The following is a 25,772-nucleotide window of genomic DNA, read 5'->3' on the forward strand; positions in this document are numbered from 1 at the left end:
ACTCGAGTCCAAATCCAAAATCCAATATCCAGCGACCGACGACCGCAGCTCAAAGTGCAAAGTGCACTTGACAGACAGCCAGCTGCAGCAGCTGGCGAATGTATCTGCGTGTGTGAATGTATCTGTATCTGTAACTCTGGGCGGATATTCTTTCGATGCCTGGCTGCATTTCGAATGGCAATTGCATTTATTATCGCTCCACATCGCTTGCGGTTCAATTAACGCTTACTACTGTCCATTATCGATGTGTTTTGAGGGCGTATTTCCGCATCGCCATCGCAATTCAATTGTCCAGTCGACTATCTTGAGGCCCTTTTGCATTCGTCGTTGAGACGACACTTGATTTGATTTTAAAATGGATATTTGAAGCCTGAACATAAATGATAGAATTTCTTTAATATGGGTACAAAATTAAAATGAATTAATGTATGCTTACTTACATACGGAAATTCTTTTCACAAGCTTTTATATGAAATATTTCCCTGATCTTAAAGATGTTTCCCATATTATTTAGATATATATATAAAACTTATTATAACTTATATTTAAATCTTAGCGGCATTAGTGGCGCCACCTAGCTGAGCGCTGTAAAACCTGGTGGCAACGCAAGCAAAGAATTCTGTTAAGCCTGAAAGCATGCTACAAATATGGGAGAATATCGTTTTTTATGAGGATATGACAATATACTTAAAATAAAAAGCTAATTGCTTAGGGATTAGCACTAGATACTCAACTGTATTGCAACAGCATCGGCCTTTGCATGTTATATCAAAACAAAGTATTTAAGTCACCCACGCCGTATCGATATATGACTATCGATATCAGTTCCAGTTGGAAGCCAAGCAAGTGCAACTCATTGCGATTGCACTCTCCAATCAGAAACCACAACAAACACTTTGATTAACCAAAACACAGCGATCCCATTAGAATCTCACTACACAATGGGAGATAAGGTTATCGGATCAGAGAGTTGGGTAACCGATTCAATCGGTGAAAAACTACGGAACGATGACGACGTGTTTGCGCAGCGGAGTGTTAATAATTGTTTTGCTTGGGATTCTGGGAATTCCCGAACCGATATCTGCCGGTAATATTCTGGCCGTGTATCCGCATTTCGGCTTCAGCCACTTCAAGGTGGTGATGCCCATCCTGAACGAGCTGGCGCATCGTGGTCATGACATCACGGTAATCTCGTACGTTAAGAACCCCCAAGCCGGAGCCTATCCCAACTATGAGGAGCTACTGATTTCGGCTCCCGGTGAGGATCAGTCGAGCACCACGATCAACTTGGTTCCCCTGACGGAGCACACACCCACCAGATCCCTGGGAGTCCTCATCCGTGAGTATGTAGATCTGCACGAAGAGGGCCAGAAGACCTGCGAGCACCTCTTCGCCAGTGGCCACATAGAACGGGCCATCGAACGACATCGAAATAAGCCCTACGATCTGCTACTCACGGAATACTTCAACTCCGATTGCCAACTGGCCTTGGCCAAGTTATTAAATCTGCCAATTATAGGCTTAAGTACCTGCGCGCTGATGCCCTACTATTACGATCGCATCGATTTGCCCGACACACCTGCCTTCATACAGTCGGAATTCGTGGGTTTCGCTGGCCAACTGAACTGGCACGAACGGCTGCTCAACTTTGTTCAGGCCAAGTTATTAAAGTTTCTGTACAAGTACCATTCCAACAGGGCTGACAACGAGTTGGTACGGAAGTATCTTGGAGTGGAAGTAGACGTAGAAGAAGTAGCTCGAACTCAAACTGCTTTTATATTTGGAAACCAACATTACTCCCTGATGGGAAGTCGTCCACAATCACTGCAATTTGTGGAAATCGGAGGAGTACATATCACCAAGAAAGCGGAGCAGGAGTTACCCCAGAATATCGCCAATTTCCTTAACCAATCAGCAGAGGGTGTGATCTTCATAAGCTGGGGTTCAATGGTGCGGGCTTCAAGTATTGACGAAGATAAACTGTCAGCCATACTAGAAGTTCTAAAAAGCCAGCCCTTGAAGATCATCTGGAAATGGGAGGCGGATGAGACTCCCGATACAGATGCCTCCAAGTTTCTCTTCGTCAAATGGGCTCCCCAATTGGCGCTTCTATGTAAGTTTAAATTCCCTAAGCAGGTTTCTAATTTATTAATGGACTTAAAACCAGTTATGCCGTGAAACGCAAACGAGAGCTATTTACATTTTCTTACTTAAGATCGCTTCTACTTTAGGTCACCCAAAAGTAAAGTTGTTTTGGTCCCATGGCGGCTTACTTGGAACCACTGAATCGGTGCATTGTGGCAAACCCCTACTAGTCACCCCAATCTACGGAGATCAATTCCTTAATGCATTCTCGGTGCAAAATCGGGGAATGGGTCTGAAGTTGGACTACCAAGACATCACTGTACCAAACCTAAAGAAAGCTCTTGCAGAGCTCAGCAAAAACAGGTGATTTTCTAATGCTTTTCAAATAAGCAAAGTTGTTTTAACCAATTTCTTTGCAGCTATGCCCAACGATCTCTTGAGGTCTCCAAGGTGTTCAATGAGCGTCAGCAGACGCCTCTGGAATCAGCCATTTGGTCTGTGGAACACGTCATTAGCAATGGATTGATTGCCGCCAGACTACTTCAATCTCCAGGCATAGAACTGAATGGATTTGTCTACCATTCACTGGATAGTGTAGCCCTGATCCTGTTACCTTTAATTTTACTGATCCTAGTCCTATGCTATCTGTGCAAACGGAATCCATCGAAGTTGGCCCACAAGAAAGTTGGCAAGAAGCCAAAGAGATCGTAGTCTACTAAGATTTACGCATGACTTGACAATTTCTGTGACAACAAATATATATATTAAGCATCGTTAAAAGCGACTTCAGTAGCGCAGACGTTGCATGCAATCCCTGCGACACTCCTCGAAGGTCAGGAAATTGTTCTCAGTGGAGGCACAGCCCGTGTAGATGAAGCTCTCGCAGTTTCCGGTCTTCTTGTTGTAGGCATATCGCAACTGGTGACCCCGGCACAAACCAGGTGCCTTTGGCTGTCTGCAGGCTGAATGTAGAATAGAAAAGAGTTATTAAAATCTAGTTTCGTATCGAATAAATCCACGACTCACCTATTATCTGTTCGATTTGTTCGTGTGTCTGGTTTTCCAAGCTCGGAAGACCCAACGATAGGCCCACAACCAATAGCAACACCAGCCAAAGTTGCCCCCAGCTCGAAATCCAAACCATTTTGTTCAGTTCATTAACATATGGCGGCAATCTCTCTAAGTTGCGAAATAAATTATATATCCAATCGATCCTCTAGTTGCACTTTCGTACTCCAATTGCAGAGCTTCAGTTTTCCGTTGCGATCTGCACTAACGTCAGTGACAGAATGTTCTTATTTAATTTTTGTAGCATTTTGACTGATTTTTCTCGGCTTTCTCTGCATGGCAATTCGTCTTCCGTTCGTCACGTAGTTGTGTTTCGTTTTTGGCCAACTTCGTTTGCATTTCAGCGTTTCCTCTTTTTATTGCATATTTTCCACAGCACTATTTGCCAAGAGAAAACGTGTGCCCAGAGAAGCGCCCATATAGGAAGTACCTTGAAAAAGGTCAAGTTGAGTGGGCGGTTTTACATGCTGTAAAAGCAGTGTTCATTTCACAATGCACTTAAAGAAATTAAGAAGTGTACTGTGAATTTGGTAATATTAAATATCTTATCTACTACAACCGAAGAAACCCATTGAGGGCAGCAATGGCCAGCAGTATCTTTCACAATTTCTTGTGATAATAGTGTATAAATACAAAAAAATTTATCGGATCAATTTGTTTATTCAATTTCTAGCTGATTTACTTAAAAAAGACAATTAAAAGGGCATGTTATTCGTAAATATAATAGACATGATCGCTAAGACTAATGAAAGACAGTAGAGAGGCCACATAGAATTTTAAGAAATGTGTGACGGAAGATCTTGGTCAAATGTTGCTTTCAAATGTTCTCTTACAGACTATAAGGCAACCCGATTTGTATGCTTTAACAATGATGTGTAATAATTATGTTAAAAATATTTAATAGATACAAATAGCTGAATTTATACAATGCACATGGCTAACAGAGCTCTGAAACAGAGTCACAGACCTACTTACAATTTACATCAATTCCAAGCGAACTAGACACATATATCCTCATTATAAAATAATAGTTATAAACTCGTTAATAAATTCATTGCGTTGCACATCATGGTTATAACATCACGGAGACGTATCTATAAATCTCAAATGGAGCTACGACGATGGATGATTGTGCTTTTGTGTCGGCCCTTGACCTTGCGACTGCTACGTTTCTTTGTTTTTTTTTGTGGCAGCTTTTCGATGCGAGCTGCTGACTGTTGCTGTTGGCTTTGGCGTACATATGGCGCACTTAAGATCAATTTTTCTTCCCTGGCTTTCATATCCTCCTGGTTTTCTGCAGCAGAAGCGTTTAGAGAGCATCGTCTAGGAAACGGGTTCTGATTCTCCTCAGAAGTCCTTGTCCCATCCAGTGACATCATCTGGCGGCGGACCCTCAGGATCGGGAGGATAGTCATCAAAGTTTGTTGTATCCACAACGCTTTTCACGGCGGGCTTAATGGGCGGTTCCAGTGTGCAGTTCTGCAGGCCCCACCAATAGAAGCCATCGAACCATCTGTGCGGGAAATAATAATCGAATAAGTATCTGCTTCACATACTATTTGAAATGGATCTTACTTGTGCTTTTGGATCTCGCTGATTCCCCCACGCTGGTAGCCCAAACGCTCGGCTGGATTGTCGCGACAGAGCTTCTTGATCAGGTTGCTGGCATTGCGGGTGATATTCCTTGGGAATTCGATGGCGTCGATGCCCTTAAGTATAATGTTGTAGGTGCGCATGGGATCCGAGCCCGTGAATGGAGGGGTACCTAGAATAAGGATTACAAAATGGTTATTTATATGACGGTGGTACTTAGATCTTTCTTTTTACTCACCAGTAAGTAACTCGAACATGAGCACTCCCAGCGACCAGTAATCCGCACTGATGTCGTGGCCCCGGTTGAGAATCACCTCGGGAGCCACGTACTCTGGAGTGCCGCAGAAAGTCCAGGTCTTCCTGCCCGTCTGCAGCTTCTTGGCAAAGCCAAAGTCCACCAGCTTCACATATCCTCGTTCATTGAGCAGCAGGTTCTCCGGCTTAAGATCGCGGTAGATGATGTTACGCGAGTGCAAGTAATCAAAGGCCTCCACCACACATGCCGTGTAGAAGCGGGTGGTGCTGTCGTCGAAGTTGCCCTTGTCCCGTAGAATCGTCCAGAGCTCTCCGCCCAGGCAACTCTCCATCAGCATGTACAGGTACTTCTTGTCCTTGAAGGTCTTGAACAGCTTCACGATGAACTGGCAATTGGCCTCGCCCATGATCTCCTTCTCGGACATGATGTGTTGCTGCTGACGCGTCTCCACAATCTGTGACTTTTTCATCTGCTTGAGCGCGAAGGACCTGGAGCTATCTCCATTAGTTTGGACCAGCTCTACGCGACCGAAGCCTCCAACTCCAAGGGTTGCGATGACGCGCAGATCTGTGAGGTTAATGTCCCGGAATTCCTCGTTGATCCTGCAAAAGAGATGAGTTTTTAGTCCATGTATTCAAACATTCAAATGGGTTTATAATCAAGATAAGCCGAAGACTTTTAAGAAACTAACATTTTGATCATCTACTCAAGACCCAAAAAATTATTTTTCATCTTCTTGCCAAGCGTATTATAACTACTAGTTTGAGTCAAATCGAATGTGGTTATTTTGTATAGCCCTCTCTTGACTATCGGGTAAATATACATTTAAAACATGAACAAAAATTTGTTGATTTGGAGGTAGTTCATTGACCTTGCTTTCGATTGATTCAATTCCTCATTGCTTATCTTGATTCGTGTTTTTTTTTTTTCAAATATTCGCTTACTTTCTGCGTTCCATGGCGCCCTCGTCGTCGTAGCGATGCTTGATCTCGTCTAGATTGGAAATTAGCTGATTGAAGGTCTCGCGATCGATGACCAGACAACTGACGCCATCGGCGGACTCGCAAATAATATTCGCCGTGCGCAGATCATCGCTAAAACACAAATATGATACACATTAGTTATGAAGTAGAAATAGTAATCATTTCAATGAAACTCACCCCTGGAGAGCCTTCTCTCCAAAGAAATCCCCTTTGCCCAGCATGCGAATGAACTTCTCCTCCTGCGTGTCCTGCTGCTTGATCGTCACTCGCACTTTTCCCTTGGATATGATGAAGAAGGTATCGCCTCGGGCGCCTTGGCGCACTATGTAGTCGCCACGCTGGTAGTGCGTCTCCTCCAAAACATCGGAGATTTTGATGAGCGTGTCTTCCGCCAGGTCTTTGAAGATGGGCACACTAGCGGTAGATAAGAAGACCAAAAATTGTTAGTTTCATTCGAGATAATCTGCGTTGCAGGCCAAAGAAAGTGCTGTAATTAGTGGCCGAGCCAAGTTCGATCTAGATAAGAGAATTCCATAGTAATGGGAATCTATTGTTGACCTACATCGATCTTCAAGCTGAAAGTCGCACCTGAACTCCTCCTCCCATTACTGGTTTCCCTCCGGCTGGAATTTTTTCATGTGCATCGCACACATCTTTTGTTGTTACACTTAACAAAAATATTAACAAGTTATCTTCCACATAGCCACCGTTTGTAGGTTTCAGTTTAATCTATCTAGCATTTTCGATTCTCTTCGATATTTGAGGAATATTTCTTTATCTTTTTCTCTCTCTGTAGAGCAGCGTAATCGAAGCTGAACTCCTCCCATTCTGTTTTTTCCCGCCGGCTAGCATTTTTTCAGTGAATGCTCACATGTATCTAGAGTCTATAGCTGCAGTTGCAGTTGCAGCTGCAGTATCTGTATCTAAATCTATGATCATCGTCATCATCAGCCCATTGCACTTTCATTTTCAATCTGCTTTTTCCGCTACTTCTCGAATGTGGAATAGGCAACGAGTGCATGGTCGAGGCCTCAATTATGGTTTTTAGCAGTTTTTACGGACGACCAATTAAACGCGATTAATTTGCCGGTCACTCCGGAGGCAGGAGCGACTGGAGATGGAAGTGAGACTGGATACAGCCGCGCAGACTTGGCCAAAAAACTGGTTGCCATGGCTGGCATTGGGAAAGAAATTTCTATGCGTTCGTTGGCCGCAGCCTGAAGTTTAGCTGAAGTGAGTTTTCATTTGAGTTTGAGCCATTGCACGTCATATGGACGCCCAACACCATGACGATGATGAGATGGCCATAATGCTGCATTCGATCTGAAGAGATGCCGTCGATGGGGCCGGCGGAGAAAGTTACCTTACTTTATTCGCCATACCTTGCACGATTTGAACACACAAATCGACCGGGCTAAAAAAAAAAAAAATCCTCAAGCTAAGCGATTTTTACATTTGCCATTATAGAGTAATGACCATACACGAGCTGCACTGCGGAATTGATATAATTAAGTGTAAATGAACATTAATTACGCCCAAATTGCAAATAACCAGTCGGCACCATCTCGCCAATAAATCGCCACAGGCTCAGAGGCTCATTAAAATGCACATTAAATCGCCGATTGGCAATGGGGAAGTCTCTCCTGGTCTGGTCTTCGAGAGGAGTGGCCGAGAAGGCGGCGATGAAGGAGGTATTCCAAGGAGGAAAGCCACGGATCGGGGAGGGCTACTCACCTCTTGAGGAAATCGCTGTACTCCGCCTGCCGGATCAGGCCCGTTCGCATCATGATGGTCTGAAAGCACTGGCGCTCGATGGCCCACAGGTTGCACTCGGTGATCGCGGTGATGGTCGCCGTCCGCTGGCAGTTGTACAGGATCGCCAATTCGCCAAGGACCTTCGCTCCCGACAATGTGGAGAGGTACTTGCCCTCGCGGGAAACCTCCACGCGTCCATCTGGAGAAAATATATTAAAATTAATTGGGTAATCATAATCATAATTCTGTCCTATCCTATTGATATAAAAGCTACTATGCCTATCCTGACTTAAAACATAGAAATCCTTCCACCCCTTACCCTTCTCTGCTTCCTCCTCCTGCCCACCGCTGGATTGCTCCTTGAGATTTCCCGTCCTGCGTCGACGGGCATATGTGTGCACTGGAACGATGAGGCGCGGTCGTGGGATACAGAAACCCTCCCCGTTGAGATCCTTGGAGCTGCCATTACTGCTGGCAGCTGGTGAGATTTGTGGACTCTTCTGACGAACAGCCTTCTCCCCCTCCAGTTTGAGTCCCTCGATGGCCTGCTCCAAACTGAGACGTCTCTGGGAGGCGGTGGAATCCCTAGACCTGACCACACTTCTGCTGAACGAAGTGGTCTGGTTGGGCATCCTAACCGTGGCGTACCGCTGAACCGAAGTTTGCGATCTGCTCAGGGGTTTCGATACCCTTTTGGGTGGCTCCGGAGGCGGTTCTCTGGGTGGCGGAGCCATCAGTCTCTGTGGCTGTTGGCAGATCACTACTTGATCCTGGGAATCCTCTGCAGCCGAGGAGAATGTGGAGTAGGCGGAGGAACTTTTGCTAAGATTTTCCTTGATTTTCGGGGGCGATCTCAAGGTGGCATAACTGGGCGGTTGCGACATGGTTTGGGAGCGACGCAAGGAAGGCGGTTTCACGGAGAACTGTTGCCGGGGTCTGGGAACCCTTGGTCTCTCCGTCGGGTCCAGGACATAGTGGTTAACTGCAGGGGGTTCCTGGATACTAGCCAACTTCTCCTTTCCCTCCGAAGCATCTTCCAGTTCTTCGTGTTCCTGATCCTGATCCTCGGCCACCCAAACGTTATGCATCTGCTGCTGCTGATGATGCTGCAGTGCCGATGGCCTATAGCCGCTGAGTTCCTTAATCGTGCTCGCTATGCGTTTGTCACGCGACTGCAGCTCCAGCTGCCGGATATTCTCCAGGGTCATTTGGTACTTGCTCAGGGCGGAGATGCCCTCGATGAGGAAACTGCTGCCGGCGGAGCTGCTCTGCCTGCTCAATTTGGTGCCCGTTGTGGCTGGAGCGGCGGGCTGATTCGCAGCCCTCAGCCAATTGGCCTCGTACAGGGCACCCATGGCACTGCTGCCCTCCAGCGAGAGACTCGCATCGACGGCTTTGCCCGGATAATGTTTGATTTTCATTACGAAAGAAAAATTTCACTTGACCAGCTGCAGCGACGTGATTCGTTTGTCTTTGGCTCCACCAGCGTTTAGTTTATGTTTTTGTGCCTGTTGTTTGTTATTTTCGGAGGTCTTTTGCATAACCAAAGAGCTCTGCAGTTTCGCGCACGGAATATTTGAAGAGTCACTGGGAATGGCGATGCCTACGGTTTTCAGGCCTGTTGTTGGTAACAAAATCACAATAATGTATTTGTTATTTATATTGCAAAAGCCACACACGTTTGCTGTTTCAGTTGCTGTTTCGTTTCTGCCGTCGACGGTGTTGTAAACTTTCCATGTTTTTTGCGACTTGCCTCACGTTTGTGGATTGATTTTGTTTATGGCCTGTTGATCTACCAGCTTTGACAAGAGCAGTCAGGCACAATGGTGAGCAGTACAATAGCAATAAATGGCTATTTAAATGAAATCAAACCAAAACAGTGGAATCTGCATAAGTTTACCCATGCTCAGCATATGAGCATATTGCTTGAAATATAAATTACTCGACCGATTTCCTATTTTCTGTCTCTTGGAAAACCACAATCCTTACCGGATTTGGGGAATCACGCACCGAACTTCTCTTGCAAACCCATTCAATACACAATCGCATTTAGCTGAGTTGCAAATTAATTTCGGCCAATTGGTAAGAGCGTGTGAATGAGTGAGTCTCGCTCTTTTTTTTCCACCTCTACCATTTGCGAGTGCATCAAAAGCTTAATCATCGACAAATTAGCCAATTGTGAATGAAAAGTGGGCGATGCGGTAAAAAGGGGAAGTGACAATTGGCGATGTTGCCAAAGGTAAACAATAATAAAGGCGGTCTGTCTGAACAGCCAAAAGTGACGTATTGGCCAACCTAGAGAAGCCCAAAATAGGTCCAGTGACCATCGGTGCTGGGCTCCAAAATTTAGAGCGTGACTCTGAATTGGAAGGGAGTTGTTGTTTGCTTCGAGGTATTTCCATTTAGATCTGGGTCCATTTACGCTAATTGATCGGGCAAACTGACGCAAACGATCGTGTATTGTGCACTTTATGACTCAGTTATTAGGGGTGTGCCCAATATCTGCGGGCGATCTCAGGCAAATATTTATTTTAATTCCGTTAATAATATTCAATGAGCAAAATAGGCTCAGTAAATTGGAAAGTCTGGAAGTTGCGGAGCAGGGTGTGCCGCCCACAAATCGTTCTAAGTATATCAACAAAAGATAATGTGATGGCTTCTATTAGCATTTTCATAAATACAAATGCGTCAGAAGACCAAGATCACATGCCAAACTAATTCTTTTTTAACTCAGCTAATAAATTTCCATAAAAAAACATGGCATATAGCACATGTGCAGGGAACCCGCTTTATAAACACAACAACGGCTGCGATCCAATGGAAAACACTCGATTGTCACGACTACGCACAATCGGAAACGATGACTAGACAAACACAACAATTACGAGCGGCGAAGACAAACAATCAACAAAGATCATTTGTGGCACCTTGAATATGATCAATCAAACAGTAAACATCGATGTTGTTGAACTATTCTCGCAGCTAATGGCAAACAAATTACCGCGCTCACAGATACTTATTTACGTAAGAGTAGCGGGCGAGATAAATCGGGAGACCCGAGAATTTTGTTATCACTACTATATGCTGTTTTCCATGTGAAAACAACTCGTGCCTTGGCTTTTCGAAGTGATAACGTGTGCACAGCACATGGCAGAGATTCAGTATTCCAGCTAACAATATTTATATGGAATTTTTTACGCGATTTGAAAGAGATTTTCTTGGCATGAGCACACTGCACTTAGCCCTCATAAAGGGCCGAATTTTCCTCAAAATAAGTGTGGAAAGTTACGGCCCGCGGCCAAGCTTGGTGCTCCACGAGTTCAGCGGGGTCGAGGTTTGCTGGCTTTTAAAAATGCGGAAATCCGTCAAGCCCAGCTGAGCACCCCAAACAAAACAAAAAAAAACCCAAATTATAAAAGTAAATGGAGAAAAAATGTGTACAAATTGAAACTGCAGACATTTTGCAACTTCGCCCAGAGACTGGCTTCAAGTATTAATGGTTGTTGGATGTCGAGTGTTGGCAAGGTCAGCCGGTGTCTGATTCGCCGATTTGAATACAATCGCAGAGCGGAGGAAACAAGAATTTAAACAGCTCTTGCACTGTGGAAAAATCTTTGAAATTATTGCAACAATTCAGGTTCACTTATCATTGGACTTAATTGTATGAAAATATCAATTAGCATTTGTAATTGGCGGTGCTCATGGGAAAAAATACTTAAAGTCGTGGTTATTGATTGTAATTGATTGGTAAATCTTTTATTATTATTTTTTTTTTTTTGGACAGTGTGTCCCGCCACTTGGCTTTTCTGAAGCAGCTATTTATAGAAGTTAACGGATCTCCAGAGCAGGGTTTTTGGAAGCCTCGATTAAGGCGATGTTAGTCACAGACATTGGCTTGTGTGCCAAGGGCAGCGGATTCGGATTCGGAATGAGATCGAGTCCGAGTCCAAGTCATTTTCGGTTTTGCATGACAGCTCGTAATTTACTTTTTGGTCCGCCCTTTTGGCTGACAATTAAGGCAAGACAAAACTGCCATTGGCTTAGTCATTCGTTTTGGATTATTTTTGCTTCTTTTTTTTTTACCGACATGACCGCATTTTGGCACTCACATTGGAGCTAAAAAATCATCATAATAATAATTTATGGCCATAGCTCAGTTGACGTTTCTTTTGTTTGTCTATGCTAATGAAAGACGGCTATAAAGAAAGTTATCCAAACTGGTTGGAAGAGGGAGGCAAGATCAGAGGTCCGAAAGATCTTTTGTGTATACAATTTAGATTGTAGTCAAGCAAGATCGCGAGGGAATCGAGATTCAGAATCAGCCAAACGGGACAGATCGTTTTCGCAAAACACTATTCCTTCTCTTTATTTCGCAAGTGTACTTAAAACAGCGATAAAGCTGACAAACGAGATTCTGAAGTGATCTATAGGGTTGTCAGCACTGACTAGCGTTCGAGTTACTGATTAGATTTAAGATCATTGGGGAATGCCACAGAGATTCTGAAAACAGCCACTTTCTGAAACGAAGAAATATACATATGTATAAGCAAGCTTCATGGAAACGTCTTAATAGACTTGCATCATTAACTTTCGATTAATCAATACTAAAATGCTGCTGGGTATCTTTTTAATTGGGTATTTAAGCTCAACTCTTTTTTTAAAAAGAAAATAAGAAAAACATGAACTTGTTGGAGTGCTGGAAATTAAATAAGACCCAGCATCAAGAAGCTACTGAGAGTTCGTTCCACTTGTTTGGGTTCAATTATAAACCACTTCGGAACGCCATTATTTTGACCAATTCAGAGCCAAGTTTCCCCATAATCTTGTGATCCACTTCCCCCAAGTCATCATTTTCCACTTTTCGTCTATTACTCAATCTTATTTGAGCGCCCAAGCGAAGCCAGTTCATTTGGCATGTCAAAAGGCGAATGCAAAACTCGTTGGGTCGCTGGAAAGTGAGAGTGCCCCACCGAGTTCCGAGCCCCCATAGTTCCGACCGGTCTTAGCCCCAGATGCCCCAGCCAAGTTGGGAAGATGACGAGAGAAGAAGCCAAATGACAGGTGGAGACCCGGTTCCAGGGCATGACATTAGCACAGATGCCTAGTTGCCTCTCCCTCTCGTCCGTGATCACCATCGTTTTGGCTTTTGACTCGCACGATTTCTAAATTTCGGGCTACTTCTTTTCTGTTTTGTGTTTCTAGCAATATTTAATTTAATTTTCCACATTCTTCCGCACTTCTAGTGGATTTCTTTCATTTCTGGGGCCATATCAGATTCAGTGTACGATTTGTGTTCTCACATTCTTGCACGATCGAGTCGCAGCAGTGACATTTGGCATTATACGGTTTATAATGTCTGTATTTCTACACCATTATTGCCGATTTTTGTGTTTTTGGCTCTTTACTTCGGACCAATGACCGGGACATAAATACACATACAAATCAGCGGGGCAGTAACAGCAACCAAAACAACAACAACAACAGCTGCACAGGAAAACCACAAACCGGAATTCTTCAAGTGATCTTTGCGTTCAATTCGAGAAAAAGAGCAAAATCCAAGTCTCCGTTTCTGCGTCTCATTCTCTTTAAGTCCGTGGGTGTTTTTAAGCTTATTTCCCTCACTTAATGCGAGTGCTTAAAGAATTCACTTTCACTTTTAATTCACTTTATTCCAAGAATTTGCGAGCAGTTCAAAGAAATTAACACGAAGCGTTTCCCGATCTCTTTCAACATAATTACAGCCGAGCGGAAAAACCGAGCATGGGAAAATTGTGCGGTTTTGTTTACTTGCTATTTAGAACATCAACCAGAGCTGCTATTTATGTAAGCATTATTGTTGGAAATAGCTCAAAGGCATATGCGCAAGGCATGGTAATTGTCTGGTTTGTGGCTTTTATTATTAATTCACTGGCAGCGGTTGCCATATGCAAAATGCTCTATAATACCGTTAAGCACACACGAGGGCGAATTGAAAATCACGATACGACAGCCGAAGAAATGGCCAAACACGAAGTGGGGGAGTTTTGATTTCTGTTATTCTTGTGGCTTAATTTCAAATCCAGGTGCACTTTTCGCAACCGAGCGCATGCGCATGCGCCACACACGTTTTCTCGCTACGCCGCCTGCCGGACGAATGACGAATTGCCCGAAGATCGGGATTCGAAACACTGGAGCATTACTCATTCTCATTTCCAACTGAGCGATCGGCTGAGAGAGCAGAACAGAGACAGGTACAGATAGTGGGGACAGCTGAGCACGTTTTGTTTGGTTGTGGGCGAGAGCCCCAGAGATCGGGGTATATGTGTGTGTGTGTATGTGTGTCTGGGAGAGCGAAAATACCCACATATACAAGTAAAGAGCTGAACAAAAGCAAGTGCTGTGCACTGAGGAAATAAGTTGCACTAATCTAGAGCATGGTATTTATATTTAATGATCTGAGACCATATAAGCTTGGTAACTAAGTCTTAATAAAGTCATTTGTACCAATATATTAACCTGAGAAAACAAATTTGTTCTATTTTAAATATCGAAATATCTGCTAATGTTCGACACATTGACCCATTCAATTTTTTTCTCGCAGTGTAGCTTTAGAGTACCAAACCGGCGAACTGGTTTGGTCCTAAGTGACAGGCCAATTCGCTACGCGAAACAAAAGAGATTCGAACGTTATCATCTGGAAAACGTAACAATTCAGAAATGGAACAATGAACGTGCAGAAATAATTATAGATCCCGAGGTCCAGTGACCTCAGAGCCAACGCGCCTTAAACTGTTGCCTAATCAAGTCTGTCATTATACAAAATATATTCTTCAATTTGGTAATCAGAGCAGAGTTTCAAAACAAATCAGACATCCCTCGAGATGGGGCAGTTTTATGAGTAGGGTATTATATTGTAAATACTTCCTCTTTTCTTATCTCGAATGCGTTTTACAGGGCATTCGCACAATGAGCAAGGCCGAAACCTTGCAGATCTCGTAAACATCTGCTGTAAGGGGTTTTTCGATCATATGAATCCTCTCTGATTTTCTCTCTCGTTGCAATATCATATGCGCGGGGCTATATGATATATAGACAGATGCCGTGACATCTGCTCATCGGTTTGGAGTAGCGGACATCGGTGCTTCAGGTTAAGGAAGCGAAAATCCCAGACGATGATGTTGCAAGATTGAGGAAGCATCCTCTTCTCCGATTCATCTTGCCACTTGCGAATGTATAATTCGACTGTTGATTATCATTATTATTGTTGTTACTTTTCTCCAGTCGTCTGCGCGCAATTAAAATGCTAATGCTAGTACGTAAATTAAGTCGGCGACCAAATTAACACGAAAGGTACACAGAGCTGATGCCAAACCGAACCCAACTCGCGCAAATATTTAAAGCAACAATTAGCCACGAGGCTGAAGTCAAAAGGCCCGTAGTAGCGCACCCTGAAATTAAAAACGGGCCCAAGAAAAACGCAGAAAAACGTGCAAAAAACTATTAAACAAAATGCTAAGCGAAAACTGAAAGGAAAACCCGCTTCTTGGCCATTGTTCGCTCGAGTCGACAGTCAGTTGCTGACATTTCGCTGCAAGGCGAGACTCTGAACTTCTCTTCTTCTGGGGGCGTGGGTGTGACACAGTCCCCCCGAAATCCCCTTTTATCACGCAAAACTACGTTCCAATCCCAGCCCACAACTGAGGCATTCCACATCTGGCCAAAAGGCGCACGTGCAACTAGCCAAACCCAAGGAGTAGCTGCTTATCTGCGCCAACTAGTTGCACGATCTTGGCGGGGCAAGGTGAACGCATATGTTAAGGTATTTGCAAGGATACATAAACAATTTGTTGAAAAATATCAGAATTAGTAGATAATATTTCAGAATTTTAACATTGATATTATTCAATTGCTTGAACTTAATTAAATAGTTTATAATATAAACTAAACAAATATCTTTATTAAATATCACTTTGTCATTAAAGAACCAAGAGACTTATAAAGATTTCCACATATAGACGACACACATTCTACATGCATTTTACACCTGTTCGGTTGCATTTCCAATCAAATATGTTAGCATACTTTTTGGCTGCAAGTACGATATAAGGTATTAGCTGAAAGGTACTGCTTAACAATCCCACAGAAAATATCTTTGTACTAAAAATTGATTTGATATCTTTAAGGAACTAAAATTGCTAACCAAATGAAAGATATATCACAAGTGCTTGGAGCTTCAACTCACCTTCCATGACATAAACGATGCTTCCGACATCTCCCTCCTTGATGATCAGATTCTTGGCTGGATACTTAACCGGATACATGCAGTCAACGATCTCGCGGATCTGCGTCAGATCCAGATTCTTCATGAAATCATTATCCAATATGGCAGCCTTGATAAGTTCACGGGAGCTGCAAAACGATAGATAAATGCAATTAGATGTGAATATTGAAAATGGCAAGAGACTTCCAATGAAATGAGCAAAGGCAAGAGTCCAATTAATTTTCCGACTGACACATATAAATCGTTTTATCTGGTTGGCCAGTTTGGCTTACAAGCCGCACAACAAGTTGTGCCACCAAAAATTTGGCGGCATTTTAACTCAATTTTTTCGGTTGTTTTTGGAGCCCAATGTCGATGGATGTTGGCATGCGCGCAATCGAGCGATATGAAATTAATACAAATTTGAAAATTGTATGCTTCGGCTGGGGAGTGGGGATCCGTACCATGCCATGTCGGCAATGCCTGTAAATGTCAAATGACTTTATCTGTCAGCGAACTTGACAACTCGCCCGGGCCAGAGAAACAGTAATGGGAATAGAAGCAGTGGATCGGATAAAATTGGAAGCCAATGCTGATACCTGACCTGGGTGATTAATTAAAGCCAACCAGAGCACTGCCAGCCAGTGTGGCCAACATTTTGTATGATTTAAAATACTTAAAATACTAGGGAGAAACTACGATGAAAGGGATTAATGTTAGTTAAATGTGTTAATTATGTTTTCTGGCTTAAAAAACGTTTTATGGTTTAAAATTCATTTTTCATAATTGGTCCCACCGATCTCTGATCAATGATCAAGTTAATCACGAGGGCGTTGCCCAGGCTGTCGTCAATGGGGTTGGGGGCCAATTTGTAAGCCTCGTTTTTGGCAGCAGTCTGAGTTGGGAGAAACCACCAGCTACCTGATTGCCCCAAAATGTGGTGATGAGTTGGCTTGGTTCGGTTCGATGGAGTGGGGACATTTGGCCAAAGCCGACAGCTACACCCAGACTCCAACACCTGTGGCGCCCGTTTGGCGGGTAGTCATGTATCTTTGTGGTATTTTCGGCTACGCCGCATAACACTCACAATTAAAATTTAATGAAAAATAATAAAATGCGAAAAAAAACCGAATCATGTCTAATCGATACCCTAGTCACGACCAGTGAGTCTGGGAAGCGACAATCTAACATGGATAGTTTTCTGGCATAGTGAAGTATTAGATTTCAGCGCCCCACAAATCGAAACTAGTTTTAATAATGGAGTTGAAACCAAAGAAGAAGGAGGCGCATACACTCAGAGAAATTGAGACATATCACAGTATAAGAATATCCTTGTTTTAGGACATTCATAAAACAATACCAATAGTTACACAATCCCAATCTTGAGCAAATATCTTTGGCAAAAATCGTATAATGACTGTTGATTTGGTAACTTAAGATTAGCTTTAAATTCTTTTTTATAATATATTTTTCGAGTGTAGACGAGTCGCCCGAGGCGGTGGGTCGCTCGATGGTGTCAGCCCCGTGGGGTTTTGCCAGCGGAGCACTTTTTATATGCCTAAATTAACATTTTCTTTGGCTGCAGCACCACGCACATGCGTGGCACAATGGCGGTGATGCAAGTGGTGCCAGTGGTGCCACTGCGTGTACGAGCCAAAACAATTAATAGCTTCAATTAGACCTACGGGCCGGATCGCTCGAGCGTTCCAGTTGTCGGAAGCTATAACCATTCATATGGCTATATTCGTGCGTAAATTGAATTTGAAATGTGTGCCAAGGCATGGAATGAAATTGGCTGCACCTCAGAAATACACGGAGTCTGTCCCCAGAGAGATCTCCTTCGGATGCGGGTGCGTTCAGTTGGCGGCTGACTGGCAAACCCGAATTGAAAGTGCAAATACTTAGCGGCTAAGAGCAGTTGACAATAAAAGCCAACTGGCGTCTCGGCGGGGGAATTGAAAATGGAAATTGCGCATAGAAGTCAGCGCCAATGGAAGCGACAAACCAACTGCAAAGTGAGCTATTTTGGGTGGGGCTTGATTTTTGGCTCAATCTATATCTATGTACACATGTGTATATCCATGTGTGAGACGGTTAACTATCTGTGAGATGGCAATCAAGGCATGTTTGTCAAGGGGGTGGAGACTTATCGGGATTCGGCTGCGAAAAGAAAATCTCTGCACGCCAATTTTATGTTGTTATACAAATTAAATAATAGTTAGTAGCTAACTGCTAAGTGCATAATGACTGACTTCAGTTTGGGTTTTCCTTATCTAAAAAATATAGTGTCCAAATTTCGTAATTTCTTTTGATTTATTGCTTGCCAACAGCTACTAAAACTGCAATTATATATTATATTAGCTATATTAATTAATAAGCATAGTCAAAATAGCTCATTTCATATGTACACGATCATCTGAATACTTCAATAGCACTTTATTATTCTCTCAATCTAGCACTGCTCTAATTAGCATTATAATTGCATGACCCACAAACTGTTTGCTTGCCATCTTGACCGTGGACACATGTATGTGCAACATGTAGCAAGTTCTGACAAAATACCCCCTGCCAGGAACGCCACTGCCCACATGACGCCACCCCTCCTGGAAACTCCATCGTGAAGGCGATTTCGCACAATTTTCTGGCATTATTTATTAGATGGCCCCGTTGAAAGCCAACAAGCGACAGTTGCGTGGTGTAAATGGCCACAAAAGTACTCGGACCAACCTCAGTCTCAATCCCGATCGCACAGATATATACACGATATATATATATATATCTGTAAAGCCGAGGTGGAGGCCTACGGCGCTTTTGATTTATGCCATGCAAGTGTCAAAAAATGTCCTGTTGCACACACAAGCGTCGCCGTCGGCACAGATTTTGGCCAGAGATAAAATGGACCTCAATTGGCCGGCTCCGAAATGCAAAGTCTATGGGACCCCTTCTCGCCCCCCTCGCAATCATTTTGGCCAGTAAAATGTTTGAATGCAATTGGATTTCGCGAATTTGCCGGTGATTTTTTGTGATTGTGTCAACAGCTTGGGGTCATAAAAATGGCCGATTTAAACAAATTTGCCGCATTACTTAGCGTCCGATTCAGATTAATCTAAACCAGCTCCATGTTAAAATTGAAGATAAATATAAGAAATAAATGTATATCGCATATCATTTTGTCATTCAGGTTCTTTGAGATTACAGCAATAGTAGCGCTATGATCATAGCAAGTATCTTATTCACATTATTTTATTTTTTTAATATTCCTATTTTATGGCATAGCCTTGAACTAACTGTAATTAATTGTTTGTTTAAAAAAAAATCGCAAAAGAAGACATGGTTATTTTTAGAAAACCTCCAAATGCTCGCCTATTCTTAACACAAAGATTTCCATTCTTAAAAAAAAAACCCATTTAAAATAGGAAATATACATTTGTTTGTTTATGCCAAACGCAATGAAAATTCAAATATATTTATTTCTGCTTATCCGCAACAATGGGAAAATCGTGGAAAATATTTTAAATGGAATTTTTTGCGTATAAAAATTAAATATCTCTGATAGCACACAAAACACTATAAAATTAAGTTATAGCTCATAAAAATTAGTCAGAAATTTGGATCAGCGGTTTTTGGACAACGCGTGTCGCCATTTAAATGATCTGTGATCACACATGCCCCCGTGTATTATTGAAAGGCATTCAGGAAACAGCGCCACATAGCCAAAGAATAAATATTTATGTTTTCTTATGTTTTGCAGCAGACAAAGTGGGGAAATCTGGCCAAGAGCAACGACTTCCAGTGGCCAGCCAAAGTGTGAAAATCGCGGAGCCGACAGATCCGCCCACGCATTTTCGCAGATTTAATTTTATACTCTGTTAATTATATGGGTATATATGTATATAGGTATGTATTTCGGAGTGACTGCAACGAATTTTGCATGATCGAAAAAAAAACACACGAAAAAATGTGTCTTAAAAAATTCCCAATAGAACGAAACGAATGTGACGCAACGTAGCGTGAGTTGGCTGCCAATTGGCAGCCTCTTTGTGGGTTGCAAATCATATATGTGGCTTATATTTTCATACGGACTTTTATATCCGAGTACTGACACTGCCCAAGGCCATTGGGCGGATTGGCAAGGGGTGGTGGGTGGCTGGTGCAACCGCGCCTGTCACCCCAACTCAATTTTAAATAAACGCATTTTGTGGCAGGCGACACAAGCAACCGACGACAGGCGACAGGGCGCTGTTCCCAATATATGATTAAGATCGGCGCAATGACGCCGATTCCGATCGTTATCGTTTCGGCTATATAGCATCTAGTCTAAACTTTGTACATCCGTATTGGGATCGCTATAATGATGGGCTCATCTGGGCGGCGCGATTAGGTTTAACCTGATGCTACTGTGCAAGGCAAGCCAACGATTTCCTCAAGCCAAACACTCAAAAATCTCTCTTAGAGTAAAGCAAACTTATTTACTTTAGCCTTTATAATAATGTACGATAAAAGCCGGAGAATTACTAAGCACACAAAGTGAAAGTAATGATTACATTTATAGTATCACTGATCACGCGCCATGTTGAGCATCATAATGTAAACAAATATCAATATGTACAATGTGAGCTTGAATAATATGATGAGCTACATAAAATAAAAACATAAATGGATAAATGAGTCAAAGCACTCACCGCTCATCCTTGTCGTATTTGGGAAAGCTGACGTGCTCGAGGAGCAGCGAGGACTCGCTCTGTGGCTCGGCGGAGATACCCAATGCCCTCTGCCTCTGGAAATTCTGACCCGACTTGCGTGTGGCACCTGTGGCGGTGCCGGGACCACTGCCACCACTTCCGCCAGCTCCAGATCCCGACGCTCCGCCCGTGCCCGCACAACCGGCCGCACTGCCACGGCTGAAGGGAAAGACACTCTGGAATTTGTCCAAGTGCGACTTTAGCTCGGCTATTTCGTTGTCCTTGAACTGGAGGGCCCTTTGCATTTCCTGTATCTTGAGCTCCTTGGCCTGAATGATCTGAATGAAGCGCTCCTCCTGCGGCGAGGCGGCCACATAGTTGCTGACTATGAAATTCGGATCCACCAGGCCCACCGGCGAGGGCGTGGCCGAGCCACCCGTACCGCTGGGCGTGCATCCCGAGATCCGCAGACTCTGCATCTGCTGCTGCAGGTTCAGCGTGTTGGGCGGCTGCAGTTGCGTGGGCGAATGGCAAGTGGCTCCGGGTATGGCCACCGGTTGACTCGATCCCGGACTGGGTTGGTGATACAGCACCGGACTTCCTTGGCTGGTGTACAGGCCCTGCGTCTGCGCCTGAAGCTGCTGCAATTGCTGATAGCGCTGCTGTAGCTGCAGCTCCTGTTGGTGCAGAAGGCTTCGGGGATCCTGGTTCAATTGCTGGGCGCCCGAGGGCGGTGTGCCATAGATCAGCGTGTGGGTCAGCACATCCGAGTGGGTAGGCGGTGCTGGTATCAGTCGCAGACCCGACGCCGTATGCTCCAGACCTATGAGACCACCAGCCGCCGGCAAGGTCACAATGCCACCCACCAGATTATTGTTGATATTGCTGTTGTTGTTGCTGCCGCTATTGGATCCACTCGGATGGGTGTTTGTGTTATTATTATTGTTGACGATGCTCACCAGACCCAAGTCGGTTGGGAACTGATAGTTGGCGTTCGGCTCCTGCTGCATACTGGCTGCTTTTCGTAACGCCTCCGTAATATTCGAATCGTTTCGCCTCGTGTTCAGATTGCGATCTTCGGCACTGCTGTGCCGGCGATAGCGCTGCTGTATCTGTATCTGTATCGATGGGGCAGGGGGCGTCGGGGGTATCTGTATCTGTATCTCTGCCGGCGACTGTATCTGTGTGTGTATCTGTCTCTGCTCCTCTACGGGTTCTATGTGCTCCACAATGTCCGGTGGCTTGGCCTCGCTCCTGGTATCTGTATCTGTATCTCTGTCCCGCTCCCAGTCCCGATCGATTATCGCCGGCTGCAGCTTCTGGTAGTCGGCATAGAACAGATTACTAACTGGCTGTTGTGGTGGTGGTGCTGGTGTTGCTACTGGTACAGTGGCTACATCTACATCCGCTGGACGTGGTGGTGCATCTACTGTGGTGCTGCTGTGTGGTGCATTGCTGTTGGAGTTTTGGGCTGGCCGCTTGGTTGCGAAGCACAGCCGATCAAAGCAGAAACGCATCCAGGCGGCTTTCCTGATCAACAGCCGCCACGGAAAACTCAATCAGCCAGGCGTTGGGAGCCCTACAAAAAAAAAATAATACAACAAAAATAGTGCATAAATAAAACGAATAATAAATACAGCAAAACTTTCTAGGCAGATAATAAAATATAGCCCGTAATAAACAAAACAGAAATATTATCTATTTTCCATTGAAAGTTTTCTGCGTGCGACTTTTATAATATTATAATAATATTGTAAACATGAATCACTTTCAGACAGAGTGCCAATCAGGCTATTATGAAATCTAATCGCTGGCTAATCAGTCGAATTGAACTGATTTACGATCGTTGGTTTAACACGATTGTTAAATTAACAATTTATGCAGGGCAATTCTTTGCAACAAAACAAAGCTTTTACACTAAAAGAGCAAAGTTTAAATCAAATAAATCATATATATTAGTGTTTTTCCCCAGTGTACACATGCTTGCCCAAATTCCCATGGCTGGCAACAATTATCACAATATTCAACAAAATTCGGTTATCATTTCCCCTGGATACACAACTTGTTGGACAACTTGACAATGTCTTCGCCGTTTTGTGTTTTTTTTTTTTTTTTTTGGGCAACGACACGCCTTAAGCCCTTCAAGATAAGACAGCCGACAATTTGTCGACGCTTTGTGAAAGAATTCCAAATACCAAAAGCGAAGCTAGCACATTTTTTATTATTTACATATTCGCGTTGCCTTTTGCCATTGTTTTCGGACACGTTTAGACAATAATTCAAGTGGAATGAGCGGGCTAAAAATAAATCCACCTAAAGTTAAACATGGCCTAGCCAACTTATAAACAAAGCACGCTGAAACCCTATAAACAAGTGTGGCTGGTTTCGCTTTCCACTTCATGTGCGAATCTAATGCGGAACATAGAAAAAGCAGTCGAAATTCGCAAGTGGGACGATCACTTGGGTACACCGAGTGGGTTAACTGAAGATCAGCTACCAAAATTATTTTGCGGTTGAGCATGGCCGAAAGTAAACGAAAAGCTGCCGAACAAGATCAACCTGACTGGTTAAGAGAACGCTTTAATATTGAACAGTACAGATGTAAGCTTGACTTTTTATTGTTATTGCAAAGTTAATCAAGAAAAGCTAAAATGCGTATAATACCATAAAGATTAATATAAATGCCGCACTTAATTATGATATCCCCAAAAACTAGCATCTGCCAGAAGTGAGAACAAATATATATAAATTAAATCTAATACAATATAAACATATATTTCCTTGGCTTAAGAATGGGAAGACAAATTGGACACATAAATGAAATGAAGTTATTTTTTTAAGATATGAACAAGTTTTATGGCCATAAAAACGATGATCGTTTAAGCAGCATGCCAAAAAAGCCTTCGCAAAAAAAAAAAAGACAAAGATCCGTTTGGAAACCCGTTCAAGTCCACATAGTTCGGCGATCATTTGTTCAAGTAGCTCGATTCACCTCGATTCTGGACTCATCCAAGTGGATCTGAGAATTCGCCAGACTCTTGACTTCGATTACAGCGAAAACGATCGCTTTAGACGGCCATTAGCATGTTAATGATCGCACTGCCGATTAATGTGCGATTCGTATGCCGTGCTATTTATACACCGACACTCCATAAACAATGCCAAACGACATTCAGGTGGGGGTGGGTGGGTGGTTGGGTGGATGGGTCGGTACTCCAGGCGGACGCCCTCAAAGTGCGGGCAATTATCGATCTGTAATTACCCGCAAATTTGCTAAATGCAATTGTAGATCTACACCACACCGAAATAGCAAAAAAGCGAAATATTGAAACACTGACACAACGAATTGAGACAATTGAGGATGGAATGGTGCTGTCTGTGGGTATTTTTTTATTTATAGAACACAATTGATGGGCCACTCAAAATCATCATCATCATCATCGTAGTTCCCCGCATATTTGTGAGTCTGCTCCATGGGTTTTCAATGAATATCGCTGCTCGTGATCGAAGGCAGCTTTTGGGCCACTTAAGCGCAATTACGAGTGCAATTTGTTTCCATCTCGGGCGCATAAATAAGCAAAAAGACAGCAGGAGACAGACGAGGCGTATACGTAATATTTTAAACGATTTTATGCTTTTATTGTCATTTAAATGATTCCCGCTTCGGTGGCAACACTGGCGAACAGGTTCTTATTTAATTTTAATTAGTATTATGAAAACATTTATTAAAACGGCAGCACGAAACTCGAAATCTTCCAAATGTCAACTCGCTTTGGATGGAGGGTATTAACATCGATCGATCGCGAGTTCATTCATGCCTCTGATAACAGGCCAAAGTCGAGTCAACAGAGAATATAAATATATTGCTTGTAAATAATGAGTAATTGTAGGGAGGTCTTTGCATATTATATATAGCAACGTATCGCTGGCCATTTAGGGAAGTTCTGCGCTTCGGCGTGACTGGCCATGCAAATTGTGAGTTTGCAACAACTCACGATGGCAGATAGCGCAATTAGTGTGTCATTATGATCGCAGATAAGGATACAGGTTGTTAGCAGTCTACAATTAAAGCTGTTGGCCACCAAATTTACATAGATCGGTATCTACGAATATTTTGAGCAGCAGAAGAGATTGATATCTGTGAGATACTTAGCTGCTGGTAAGGTGTTGAGTTAAGTGAACTCGATTTATCCTGTTGAGATATCAACCGATTCCCAAAACATATAAACTATCATTAACTCACTAGTCCCTTATAAATAAAGATTGCAATGGAATGGTGGATGCTTTGATTTGAATCCTTGGAAGGTAGAAATACAATTCTTAATTGAGACCAAATTAAATCAGACATCTTGCATCCTTGAGCTTTGCGATCCATCAAAGTCAATCGCAGTGATCAGCATTTAAATCGCTTTTCCCGTCCATTCAGCTTGGCCCCATGGCAAATTGTGATCATTGTCGTCGTTGCTAATCAAAAGTGACATTTGCGATCATCAGGAGATCCCAAACAAATATTCCGAATGTCCCGGCTGTCAATCAGAGAGAGAGAGAGAGAGAAATATGGCAACAGGGCGGGGCGAAAGAGACGGGCATAGAAGTGGACATGAGTGACAGGCGGAGACAGCATGTTAAACACCGGTAGCAACAAATAGCAACATCAACTTAATGGGCATGCCAAAAATGCGCCACATTCGAATCGTTTAAACATTTAAACATAATTAAGCGGTTAGTCAGCCAATGACGATCTTTCCCTCGAATTGAGACATCAATCGAGAGTTATGTCAGCCATATTTGGAAATGCCATCTTCTGAATACATACATATATGTATGTTTGCTTCTAGACTGCTTTAATTATAGGTTTCAATTACTGGTGAGTGCCCGGCGCTTCCTCAAAAAGCGAACAAACAAACTCACAAGAAGCCGCTCCAAATTGAAACAAGAATTCTCCGGATTTCTACTAGATCTCGGCCGGAATTCATTCCAATCCATTTCACTCCATTCAATTCCATTTACGCCGTTAGCGTGCAATTATTCAACTTATTTTCAATTTCAATTTTCGAATTTCGTTGCTTCGTTTGTGCAACACAAAAAATCAATAAAAAAAAAGGCAATAA

At 43.2% G+C, this 25,772-nt stretch overlaps 3 protein-coding genes and 1 non-coding gene across 18 annotated transcripts in view; 1 reads left to right on the forward strand and 3 right to left on the reverse strand.

Moving 5' to 3' along the window:
- Positions 1–819: 819 nt before the first annotated feature.
- Positions 820–3,296, forward strand: Ugt36A1 (UDP-glycosyltransferase family 36 member A1). Of its 2 annotated transcripts, none has more exons than NM_001298662.1 (3): positions 820–2,113; positions 2,232–2,448; positions 2,505–3,296. In NM_001298662.1, the coding sequence occupies exons 1-3, from the start codon at positions 1,009–1,011 to the stop codon at positions 2,794–2,796; spliced, it is 1,614 nt and encodes a 537-aa protein (NP_001285591.1). In that variant the 5' UTR covers positions 820–1,008; the 3' UTR covers positions 2,797–3,296. The 2 variants fall into 2 exon arrangements, with proteins under 2 accessions (NP_001285591.1, NP_524686.3); NM_079947.5 differs by having other exon boundaries at positions 1,001–2,113; positions 2,505–2,894.
- On the reverse strand, positions 2,833–3,427 carry CG15418 (uncharacterized protein). 2 transcript variants are annotated; one of them, NM_134950.4, is made up of 2 exons: positions 3,112–3,427; positions 2,833–3,047 (listed from the first exon to the last, which is right to left on the reverse strand). In NM_134950.4, exons 1-2 carry the CDS (start codon positions 3,227–3,229, stop codon positions 2,872–2,874), a joined length of 294 nt encoding a protein of 97 aa, NP_608794.1. In that variant the 5' UTR covers positions 3,230–3,427; the 3' UTR covers positions 2,833–2,871. The 2 variants fall into 2 exon arrangements, with proteins under 2 accessions (NP_608794.1, NP_001334671.1); NM_001347751.1 differs by having other exon boundaries at positions 3,112–3,376.
- Positions 3,428–3,796: 369 nt separating this feature from the next.
- The window catches only part of for (foraging), a 34,880-nt gene continuing 12,904 nt past the window's right edge, over positions 3,797–25,772 (reverse strand). For 3 of the 13 annotated variants that reach the window (NM_205904.2, NM_058139.4, NM_205906.2), the window contains 8 exons: positions 20,662–22,240; positions 15,962–16,128; positions 7,720–7,939; positions 6,163–6,399; positions 5,947–6,096; positions 4,985–5,604; positions 4,729–4,918; positions 3,797–4,666 (listed from right to left, as the gene is read on the reverse strand). In NM_205904.2, the coding sequence (NP_995626.1) occupies positions 4,501–4,666; positions 4,729–4,918; positions 4,985–5,604; positions 5,947–6,096; positions 6,163–6,399; positions 7,720–7,939; positions 15,962–16,128; positions 20,662–22,178 (3,267 nt within the window). In that variant the 5' untranslated portion in view covers positions 22,179–22,240 and the 3' untranslated portion in view covers positions 3,797–4,500. Of the gene's footprint in view, positions 4,667–4,728; positions 4,919–4,984; positions 5,605–5,946; positions 6,097–6,162; positions 6,400–7,719; positions 9,359–13,245; positions 13,878–15,961; positions 16,129–20,661; positions 22,241–25,772 lie in introns of those variants that run through there. The other 10 variants (NM_001369953.1, NM_001369954.1, NM_001347740.1 and 7 more) reach the window with 9 other exon arrangements.
- mir-4972 (mir-4972 stem loop) lies at positions 18,690–18,796 on the reverse strand. Its single transcript, NR_047881.1, has one exon. It is a non-coding gene; the product is annotated as a mir-4972 precursor RNA (primary transcript).

The sequence above is a fragment of the Drosophila melanogaster genome, chromosome 2L (genome assembly GCF_000001215.4).
Source record: "Drosophila melanogaster chromosome 2L".
NCBI classification, from domain to species: Eukaryota; Metazoa; Arthropoda; class Insecta; order Diptera; family Drosophilidae; genus Drosophila; species Drosophila melanogaster.